General features: G+C 45.9%; 2 protein-coding genes across 2 annotated transcripts in view; one reads left to right on the forward strand and one right to left on the reverse strand.

The window, feature by feature from the left end:
- Positions 1-11,907, forward strand: part of LOC309525096 (macrophage mannose receptor 1-like) — a 139,242-nt gene that overhangs the window by 34,178 nt on the left and 93,157 nt on the right. The window lies entirely within an intron of this gene.
- On the reverse strand, positions 1,742-11,240 carry LOC309524977 (E3 ubiquitin-protein ligase TRIM39-like). The gene is made up of 8 exons (XM_082210256.1): positions 10,985-11,240; positions 9,462-9,997; positions 8,704-8,799; positions 6,707-6,934; positions 5,540-5,562; positions 4,299-4,411; positions 3,528-3,560; positions 1,742-2,750 (listed from the first exon to the last, which is right to left on the reverse strand). The coding sequence occupies exons 2-8, from the start codon at positions 9,861-9,863 to the stop codon at positions 2,233-2,235; spliced, it is 1,413 nt and encodes a 470-aa protein (XP_082066382.1). The 5' UTR covers positions 9,864-9,997; positions 10,985-11,240; the 3' UTR covers positions 1,742-2,232.

Genomic DNA, 11,907 nt, shown 5'->3' on the forward strand with positions numbered 1-11,907 from the left:
GGTTACACTATTACCAGATTAATGAATTGTTCAAACTGGATAAGAAAAATGGTTTTGCTTCTGAAAAAACTAAGTTAGAGACTGAGTTGTTGGATAATAAAGGTAAAAAATTGTCTAAAATGTGTAAGCTATTGCTGGAGTGGCATACAAAAGATGAATAAGTTAAATCTGTGATGATTGATTGGGCAAGAGATGTAGGACACAATATCTGGCTTGAGAGCAGTACATGTGAATACCTGGCTTGAGAGCAGTACATGTGAAAAGGATCTAGGAGTCTTGGTTGACCACAAACTTGACATGAGCCAACAGTGTGACGCGGCAGCTAAAAAAGCCAATGCAATTCTGGGCTGCATCAATAGGAGTATAGCATCTAGATCAAGGGAAGTAATAGTGCCACTGTATTCTGCTCTGGTCAGACCACACCTGGAGTACTGTGTCCAGTTCTGGGCACCACAATTCAAGAAGGACACTGACAAACTTGAACGTGTCCAGAGGAGGGCAACCAAAATGGTCAAAGGCCTGGAAACGATGCCTTATGAGGAACCGCTAAGGGAGCTGGGCATGTTTAGCCTGGAGAAGAGGAGGTTAAGGGGTGATATGATAGCCATGTTCAAATATATAAAAGGATGTCACATAGAGGAGGGAGAAAGGTTGTTTTCTGCTGCTCCGGAGAAGCGGACACGGAGCAATGGAACCAAACTACAAGAAAGAAGATTCCACCTAAACATTAGGAAGAACTTCCTGACAGTAAGAGCTGTTCGACAGTGGAATTTGCTGCCAAGCAGTGTGGTGGAGTCTCCTACTTTGAAGGTCTTTAAGCAGAGGCTTGACAACCATATGTCAGGAGTGCTCTGATGGTGTTTCCTGCTTGGCAGGGGGTTGGACTCGATGGCCCTTGTGGTCTCTTCCAACTCTATGATTCTATGATCATGTTCGAGGATTGGGAAAGACTGTGGAAGAAAGGGGTTAAGTTCACTGCATATACTGTGTTAAAGGAAAATATAATGAAAATGATGTACAGATTGTATTTAACTCCTGTTAAATTAGCTAAGATACATCATAACTGTGATAATTTATGATGGAAATGCAAAGAAAAAGAAGGAACTTTCTATCACATGTGGTTGACCTGCCCCAAGGTGAAAGACTTCTGGGAAAAGATATATAATGAATTGGAAAAAATGTTGAAATATATATTCATAAAGAAACCAGAGGCCTGGTTATTTTTGTATGCCACAACTGCTGCTCGTATTTTATTAGCTAAAAAGTGGAAAACCCAAGAATTACCAATGATAGAAGAATGGCAGATGAAGATGGACTTTTTGGAGCTAGCCGACCTAAGAGTCCACAACCAGGAGGAGGAGGTGTACCAGGAAGAATGGGGGGGGGAATAATGATTATTTAATTAAATATGTTAAGTTAAATTAGTTGGAAATAACTTGCAGATAACTAATTGGCTTAGGATTTTATATAGGTTAAGTGATGAATCAATTTGTATAATTTAAAAATGAAAAGATTGAAAGATGTTAAAGCGAAAGGTAAATTTTATAAGAACTGTGATTTGGAAAACCATTAAATGGATATGCATGGAAATTCAACCAAGGGGAAGCGAGGAAGTCACTTAATGTTAATAAGTATAATTTTTTTATAGGATAATGATTTGTGGTTGTTTGCTTGTCTTGTTTGTTTATAATTTTGTGAAAATTAATAAAAAAAAATTGGAAGAAAAAAAAGAACCAACCACAAAAGTACAAACCTTTTATTGGATCAGTTCATTAAAAGCCATCCCAAATTCACCATTCCCATGCCCTAAACAAAACAAAAAAGTGAACACACGTGCTCTTTGTTCTTTAAAAAAATTAACATTTGCTTCATTCACAACTATAAAACAAATTGTGGTGAATAAAACAGGAGTGTTCTCTTATGGAATACTAAACCCTGAATTTACCGGGTTCAACCCCCAACCCTCCTCATATCAGGATCCTCTTCTCTCACTGGGAAAAACAGAAATCTCACAGAAGGCTCCTCATCGGCTGAGAAACTCCCATAAACATACTAAGCAAATGACCAAGGCGAATACAGAAATTCGGCCTACGATGTCACACCACGAGAAGAGTCATTTCCATGGATGGTAGAGTCAGGGGTGAGGAACAGTGGTAGAGGGAAATGTGAAGTGAGGAACGAGAGGCTGGCGGTCAGTGGGCAGGAGGGCCTGTGGGGTGCAACATGGCTGCCTCAGGAGACAGAGAGGCAGGTTTTTCCGTCCAACCAGAAGATGGGGAGAAGGGGCTCACCCAAGAATGAAGCTGTCTGGAACTTGGCAAGCACAGCGCCACTGTCAGCGTTGGCAAAAGACACCTGCTTCCCGTCACAGTTCAAGGACACTCGGATCCTCTTCAGCACCTCTCCGCTCATGGGCACAGGAGTTTTGGGAGAAGTGAACATTGCATAGCCGCCTTTCCACTTGCCTATTGCCCAGATCCCTTCTGAGGGGCTAAACACAGCTGTGCTTCTCTTCTTCCTCTTCAAAGAAATCCTGGTCACGCCCACAGCCCAGTCGTCCTCACCGTGCACCGTGACTTCCCAGCAGTGGCGGCCTGTGGTGAATACATTACGTCCCAACACAAAAGGAAGGTGGCCAGGGACATTACCAGTCACAGACAGATCTAGAGTGCCATCTTTCCACAGACTTTTCAGATCATCAGATAGGGAGTACTGCGGGCTACCCATGTCTGGATCCAAAGTCACACTTACTAGAAGGCAGAGAGAAGGAGAATGTAAATTATGGTGAAACCAGCAGTTAGGCTGAGAACAATTCATAACCTGAACTAGGGAGAAAAGCGGTCCAGCTGTGGCTGGCTCCAAAGTCTGTCTAAAGAGTACCCTTCACTCCTCATCCATCGTACAGTGCTATTTTTCTGGGGAAAAAGGTGCCAGAACACACTGTGAACACTTCCCTTGTTCTCTTAGAATGGCAATGGCGCCCACCTGAGAGGTGCCAGAACTGAGTTCCGGAGAGTTCTGGCTGAAAAAACAACAACCTGATATTGTGCCTTATGAACAAGTTCATAAGTTCATTGTGCTGCTGTTCGGGGCTGCCTGGCTATTATTTATCATATTCATTCATCACTTTTTCTTCAGAAAGGTCAACTCAAAGTGACTTGTGAGCAAGAGCGAGGACAACCTAAAATGCACCAATAATCTATCTAAAAGAGCAGATCAAACTCAACTAAAAGACAAGCAGAAAATTAAGATCCAGAGGCCTGGGTAAATACTAGTGTATTTTTGCCTGGCAATAGAAAACAGTGATGGCACCATAATGATGGTGTTGACTTGTGACCAGGCCTTCCGGGGGGGGGGGGGGGTTGTTCCCAATTTCTGGAATGAGGTACATCCTTTGCCCTCATTAACAACTTTCAGGAGGAACTCTTTTTAAAGTCTTCCTCTTCAGCCCAGCATTTGATGGCTAAAATGTATTATTCCAACTAGCCATCCTGTGAATTTGGCCCCCATTGGTCTCTCATGTTTACCTTCCTGCATTGGATATCCAGATACCAGAGTGCCTGTGGGGAAAAGAACACACATTAAGCAAAAGCACATAACTCATTCAAACACTTCTTTCCCCACCCACTACTTCATACTCAGACTTTTTGCCCATCTGCAATGCGTCCTTGAACTCTTCACAAAGCCTCTTGCCTGCATGGAGGACAGAGAAGCACATGTGAATGAGTGTAGAAACATCTTCAGATGCTGCTCCACCACCTCTGCTTCTGGCCCCCTCCATCACTGGAATGTGGCCCTCAGAAGATCACCCAGAAGGAAACCTGGACTGCAAAAGCTTCCCTGACCCTGTCCTAGGTAACAAAATTCCAAAACAAGATCTAAAAGAGAGAGCCAGTGTGGTGTAGTGGTTAAGAGCAGTAGACTCGTAATCTGGGGAACCAGGTTCGATTCCCCGCTCCTCCACATGCAGCTGCTGGGTGACCTTGGGCCAGTCACACTTCTCTGAAGTCTCTCAGCCTCACTCACCTCACAGCGTGTTTGTTGTGGGGGAGGAAGGGAAAGGAGAATGTTAGCTGCTTTGAGACTCCTTCAAGTAGTGATAAAGCGGGATATCAAATCCAAACTCTTCTAAAAAGAAGCCATTTTGACCACTGCCCTCCACACAGTTAACTATTGCCAACTTCTGAAGCAATGCTCAGAATTGCCCGTTCATCCTGCCAGGCTCATTGACTAAAGCAGCAGACACAGACTATACTACGGGGCCATTTTAACTTTTTTTGCCCCAGCCCTTCTCTCACCTGTGAATTTTTCTACAGCAGAGTGCAGAAGGAACGTCAAATCATGCCAACCATAGAGTCCCCATCGCTTTACTGGTGGAAAAGCCACTGGACTCGCAAACTCCTCCTCAAATCTGGAAAAGAGATATTTTTTAAGCAACCAACCTCACAATACAGAAACAGTAAACAGAAAAGAGCAAATGAGCTCAATCTGGACTATAGCAAGAGACCCCAATTCAATGGGACCCCTACCAATTGCTGTATGCATAGCAGTGAAGCATTCTGGTTATCCTCTCTTCTCATTAGGTAAAGGTAAAGGGACCGCTGACCATTGGGTCCAGTCGTGACCGACTCTGGAGTTGCGGCGCTCATCTCGCTTTACTGGCCGATGAAGCCGGCATACAGCTTCCGGGTCATGTGGCCAGCATGACTAAGCCGCTTCTGGCGAACCGGAGCAGCGCATGGAAACGCCGTTTACCTTCCCGCCGGAGCAGTACCTATTTATCTCCTTGCACTTTGACGTGATTTCAAACTGCTAGGTTGGCAGGAGCAGGGACCGAGCAACGGGAGCTCACCCCGTCGCGGGGATTCGAACCGCCGACCTTCTGATCGGCAAGTCCTAGGCTCTGTGGTTTAACCCACAGCGCCACCTGAGTCCCTTACCGTCTCTCATTACCTGGCCTAAATGACAGCCTCCTCTTCCTCCGCTCCAAAGAGAGGCTGTGGGGACGGGGAATAATGTGCAGGGTTTGTTCCAAGGTTTTTGGGAGTCATAGGTGTAGCCAGGATTTATTTTGGGGGTGAGGGCAGGACAACCACCTGTCATCAACCTCTCTGTCTAGGAGATTTGGAATGAAATGTCTTGAAAGCAGTTGTTTTCCATTACTCTTTTTTTGACCTCAAGTGCTCAGAAAAATCTGTCTAAATCTTTTTACAGTTTCTACTTATTTATTTAATCGCATTTACCCACTTGTCCCTCCCATGTTGGGTGTAGAACAGCAGCAGCAAGCAACTGTGTTTGCAAACTGTTAACCAAGGATGACGCGTTCATCAGAAATCCTCAGGTTTACAGGCAGGGTATGGAGGTAACGTGGGGCTTTTAGGAACCCAAAGACCATCCAAGTCTAGAACCAGATGGAAAAATGGACCAGAACTGGGACAATTGTCCTGGGACAAGTGTCCATTACAAACCCACAATATTAAGCCAGAACTGCCAACATGTTTTACTCTGCAGGATGTGTGTTGCTACGGGACCCACTTACTTCTCCAAGGTGCGTTTAACACCCTATAAAGAGAGAGAGAGAAGGAGGGGGAGGGGAGGGGAGGGGAGGGAGAGAGAGAGGTGTGTAGTTCAGTTCCTGCTTTAGGCAATTCTGGAAGATTTCAGAGAGCAATGCTCCCTGATTTTATTGATTAGATTTCAATGTCGCTTTTCATTCAAATAAATCCCAAAGTGGCTTACAAACAATAAATAACAATAAGCCATAAAGAAACAATAGAACATCACAAATACAGCCTAAGTCATATAGAATAATTAACCAATCAGCAAAACAATGATGATCTATAAAACAAGGCAGCAGCTAAAAAAAGAAAGCTAAACATCATAATTAAAGCAAAAGTCACATTATATGATTAATCACTACATCCATAAAGCAATATTAGCAACGTTCACAAAATAGCAGCTGATGGCAGTCTACTTTATATGGCAAAGAAGGGAACCTTTTTAGCCAACCCAAAAACAATCCAAGCCTATATATATATTAATCATTTCTTCCCAGGAACTTGAAACAGCATATGTGGGTGTTTCTCTTATTATCTAAACATCAACCTTATGAGTCAGATCAGCATAGGAGATATATGAGGCCCTGCCCAACCCCCAGAAATTTTAATACAGTGGTACCTCGTTTTGAGTCTGCCTCGCCAAGCCTCCATTTCGTCGAATGTCCGCGGCAAACCCGCAAGTACCGGAATGAGTTACTTCCAGGTTTGCTGCTCGTGAATGCACAGAGGCATTAAATCGCGCTTTGAGCATGTGCAGAAGCGCAAACTACTCTGCACAAGTGCACAGAACAGCGCTTTGTCATGCATCCTTTTCGTCTAGCATCCGGGGCTCCAGAACGGATCCCGGACTCAAAACGAGGTATTTTTAAATGTATTATTTTTTTAATGGTTGTAACCTTCATGGTGAAGGATAGGTAAAAAATTTAATAGAGATAGAAACAGAAATAAATAAAGTACACAAGAAGACATTCAGAGGCTCATCACTAGCTAGCACCAAGAAGAGCCTGAGAATTGCAGAGTGAAACAGTTTTTAACCTGGAGTGGAATCGCAAAGTGGCTATAAGGCTGCCTGTGGTAAAGTGAATTGAGAGTTTGGTAGCAGCCCACCCCAAAGAGAAAAGCCCCTGCCAGTTCTGCCACAGCCTAACCTTCAGGAGCTCATTCGGCGTCCGGTGACACTTCTCCATCTCCTCGAGGATGCTATCCAGAAAGGCGACACGCCGAAACAGTCTAACCACGTGCTTGTCCCTTCCCCTCGCAATGTCCAGCATCATCTCCGCATGTTGGGCAAGAAGACACTTCTCTTGTTGTGCCAGAAACTCGTTTATTTCCTTGAAAGCGGACGTCATCCTTTGCTTGATGATTTCTGCCTTTTCCTTCAAGAAGCAGATGGAGATGTGTTGGAAGTGGGGATGTGGGGGAAGGAGCACATCAGAAGACAGGAAGTCGGTCAGCACAGGATTAGGACGCAAGTGGTATACAAAAGGAAATCTTTAAATGTAACCAAAGCGCGCGCGCGCACACACACACACACACACACACACACACAGAGAGAGAGAGAGAGAGAGAGAGAGAGAGAGATATCCCTACAAAAGCCCCTGAGGAAGGAGGGTACCGTATGTCTTTTAAAATGATTCACTTACAGTGGTACCTCAGGTTAAGAACTTAATTCATTCCGGAGGTCCACACTTAACCTGAAACTGTTCTTAACCTGAAGGACCACTTTAGCTAATGGGGCCTCCTGCTGTCGCCACGCCGCCGGAGCCTGATTTCTGTTCTCAACCTGAAGCAAAGTTCTTAACCTGAAGCACTATTTCTGGGTTAGCGGAGTATGTAACCTGAGGTACCACTGTATATAATAATGTTCGCAACATGAAAAGAGCGCAACCCGCAGCAGCGCATCTATGCACACACGGTTTGCGATTCGCCGCTTCTGTACATGCGCGTGACGTCATTTGCCGCTTCTGTGCATGCGTGAGTGGCAAAACCCGGAAGTAACCCTTTCCGGTACTTCCGGGTCACCGCGGGACGTAACCTGAAAGAACATAACATGAAGCGGACGTAACATGAGGTATGACTATACCTTGGGTTACAAACTTAATTCGTTCCGGAGGTCCTTTCTTAACCCGAAACCATTCTTAACCTGGGGCGCGCTTTCGCTAATGGGGCCTCCTGCTGCCGCCGCACTGCTGGCGTGTGATTTCCATTCTCATCCTAGGGCAAAGTTCTTAACCCAAGGTACTACTTCTGGGTTACTGGAATTTGTAACCTGAAGCGTTTGTAACACCGAGGTACCACTGTAATAAATATATCTCAACATGCTCCCCAACCCCGTAAAATGCATCAAGTTGTACATTAACAGGAATGATTCTTAACAGCCCATGCATATTATCCAGGTGCCCAGCATGTGATGCCTTGGGGCCAGCATAAAAGTTGTCTTATCTGTCATCAACAGTACGTTTCCAGGAAAGAACATAGTTCAGGCTGAACTGTTCAGGATAGGTAATATGGTGCCCTGCAGATGTTGCTGGACTACAACTCCCATCAGCCCCAGCCAGCATGGCCAATTGTCAACGAAGGGGGACGGGGAGGTGCAGACTAACAGCATCCTGAGAGTGCGGCATTGGCTATCCCTGCCCTGGAAAGCTTTCACTCCCAGCTTCCAGAAACAAAACACAAAGAAGCCCAGAAATATAACTATTTAATTTATAATAGGACCAATAAAAGGTAAAGGGTCCTAATGGACTGGACCATTAGGTCCAGTCGTGGCCGACTCTGGGGTTGCGGCGCTCATCTCGCTTAATTGGCCGAGGGAGCCGGCGTACAGCTTCCGGGTCATGTGGCCAGCATGACTAAGCCGCTTCTGGCGAACCAGAGCAGCGCATGGAAACGCCGTTTACCTTCCCGCCTGAGCGGTACCTATTTATCTACTTGCACTTTGACGTGCTTTCGAACTGCTAGGTTGGCAGGAGCAGGGACCGAGCAACGGGAGCTCACCCCGTTGCGGGGATTTGAACTGCCGACCTTCTGATTGGCAAGTCCTAGGCTCTGTGCTTTAACCCACAGCGCCACCTCTAATAATCTACAAGACTGTTTGAAGAAGCCGAGTTTACTTGATCGCTTCCCAGTGGAAGTGGCTACCTACAAGCATCGATTGGCTTTCCAGGTCTGTGCTTAACTTGTGTGCCATTATCTCTTCTTTCTCCTTCTTTATAGTGTCAGCGTGCTGAACGTAACGATCCTGAAAAGAAAGAATGGGCCTTTCAGAAGTTCTGCTGCAAGTACTAGTGGGCGAGGCCCAAAACCAAAGCAACGACCTTCCAAAAACTAAACCCTGTAAAATGGTCCTCATTCTCAGTTGCTTGCATTTTTAGTCAGTCCTCCTCATTTTGATTTCCTCTTTCAAGGCATTTGCCTCTTCCCCAACTCAGTTTGTTCCTGGACTCCAATTCATTAGCTTCCCAGTCTCCTATGCCCTCTTCCCAGTCCTCGGCAAACCACACAGTGCTCTCCTTGTCCCCGAGGCCAGGACAAGACTTCCGTCCTAGCCAAGCTGACAACTTCATTAGGCACAGAACATAAAAGAGCCTTTCCAATGACAGGCTCCATATACGATATGCCTTTAAAGCACATTAACTTCCTTCCACCCCACAAAGAATTTTGGGCATTGTAGTTTGTTAAAGGGTTGCCGGGAATTGTAACTCAGTGAGTGGTTAACTACAGCTCCCACAATTCTCTGAGGGGGTTGGAGAGAATGCTTTAAAGGTATAATGTGTACACAGCCTCAGGGAACAAGCTCTCTCCCTATCCACAGTCCTTCTCCTCTAGCTCAGCCACCTTGTTTAAAACATGCAAAGATTATTTCTCCCCACCCCTCAAATCTCACCTATAGAGGAACCCCACCTTGTATTCTTGGACAGCTTCTGCCACACCCAGAACAGCTGGAGACTCCACGGATTCAACACATTTCGAGCAGCGGAGGGCCTTGTCACGCTTACAAAAAAAAATCAAGGGCTGCTCATGCTGCAGGCAGATTTCATCCTCTCTTGACGCTTGTCTTGCACACACGGTCAGCTGCTGGAACAGTTCAGTGACTGTGCCCAATTTCATGTTCTGTTTCCGACTTGGCTGAGGATTTTTGCACAGAGGGCAGAGGACACTCCCGCAAAATTCCTCGCACTTCACCACGCAGGGACGGCAGAAATTGTGCCCGCAGTCTAGGATCACAGGATCACGGAAACAAGTCTGGCAGACAGAACAAACTGTCTCTAATAAAAGCATGGACGTGATGTTCTCTCTGTCCATGGCTCAATTTTTTTAAAAAAAAAAATGTGGTGCAGATTAAAATATGGGATTTGGCTTTTCTTATCCAGCAGAATTTGGAGACACCTTTGACTGAACAAGTTGCAAAAGACTCTTCTGTTTTGAACTGCTCCAGTCTGCAAGTGGGGGAGGGGGGAGAGAAGGGGTTGGAGTTATCATCTTGCAATTCCCAAAGGACAACTCCAGCTCCACCGTGTCAAGCTCCCGGAGAAGGGAGGGTGCAATGAAAAGAGCAACAGAAACAGGAGCAGGTGGTACATGAGTCTAGCCCCACAGAGAACCAATCCAGCAGACCTTGCCTCTGTTATTTAGTCATCAAAACATTCCACTCCCCCAGTTCACTCACATCTACACCCCCACCCCAAGAATGCAGAATAAGGCGGAGGAGTTTTAAGTGACCAGTGAGCCAAAATCAGCCATGAAACTCACTGTGTGAGCTTGGACCAGTCACCACCTCTCAGCCAGTGGGTTGCTAGAGAATAACATGGAGGAAATGAGACCCACAACTGCAGCCTTGAGCGGGGATATAAATGTATAATACTGAGAATTAAGGAACAAACAACATACAGTGTCTCTTTCTAGCCCACATGCCCTGGTGCAAGTCCTATATAATTAGATTCAGGTCATGGCAATTCTCCAGGAGGAGTAGTAACAAAGAAATATATTGTAGAATTTACTTAAAACGAGACACCTGTACTCTGTACGTGCCAATTAGCTTCGTCCATTATTGTACATCACTATCTATCATGTAGCTGTAGCACATAAACAGCATTAAAGCCAAAAAGTACCAGCAGCTCTCAGGTCTCTAGGGTGGCCCAAATCAAGGAGCAAAGCACCTGCCTGCCAGATGTTTGGGGCTACAACTCCCAACTCAGGATCTCTAGTCCAAAATCCAAAATCTAAAGAGCACCAGCGTGGTTAAAAGACATTCGGACTGCGGGCGGCATCACCCCCGGTAGAGGATGTAAACAAAGGATTTGCACTATTATGCGAACTGGGAGTCAGCTTAATTTGTATTATTAAGTCCGATCGACCTAATCGACGCAGATTTACCTGATAGGACAAACACATAAAATACTTTTAAAAGCCACAGCTCACTTTACCCAGACAAACAACTCACAGTCAACCCAAACTGGAGCCCTGGAAAGGGGGCTCTCCCGTTTAAAAGCAGCCGAAACTGCAGCCTCCGCAGTGGAAAACTTCGAAGACTTTTGACGAACAAACGCAGGAGCGGAAAGAAGTTGCAAGCAAACAAGCGCTGCAAACTCTCGCCCCTTTAAACACAGCGCCGTAATTACCCGCCGGGCGCGCCTAGTAAGAACACCGAACTACAGTTCCCAAAAGCTTCTGCGGCACATGTACTCGCCCGCTTCGCTGGCAGCAGCGCAGAACGGCCTCATGGGAGTTGTAGTCTTTTCTCCGACGCTTCCCTGATGGTAAAGAGAACGCCGCCTCTCTTCTCTCCCTCCGCGCAAAGGGCGGCTCCGGCATTGCTGATTGGCCGGGATTGGTAACAGCTCTGCCCAATGGAATCTCCGCTTTTTCTTTCGCTTTGCAAGGCTCTGCTGAAGCGCCGGGAGAGGCGTTGCACGTGGGAGGCGTAGCAAGCGCCGCTATGCCTTGTCGCGGTTATATGGCTCCGCGTAGCTCAGCTTCATTATGATATTATAACCTAGCGCTACTGCTTTTTCTACGAAGGGGCCACGGAGCTTAGTTTGCATTCATTCACAAGTCCTCTTTTTTAAAAAAAGTCGTAGACATGGGCAGATGCAAAATGGGAACGGGGCTCCTTCACTTTTCAAGTTTGCTCAGGTTAGGAGACAAATCAACAGGTGTAACAGGGCACGCAAATTGCAAATGACGTCGGCTTCAATCGTCCCTCTCCTAATTTGCACAGCTGTTCAAGCTGCAGAAGCTCTCTCCTCTTCTGCATCTGCTGGCCACCCAAGTTCAAAATCGCTGTATTTTCCCCTCATTTAATTTTCTGTTACTATGCCCATCCCAAATCCGAGCGCAAATGCTCCTT

This window comes from Podarcis vaucheri, assembly GCF_965113315.1.
Source record: "Podarcis vaucheri genome assembly, chromosome: 2".
Taxonomy (NCBI): Eukaryota; Metazoa; Chordata; class Lepidosauria; order Squamata; family Lacertidae; genus Podarcis; species Podarcis vaucheri.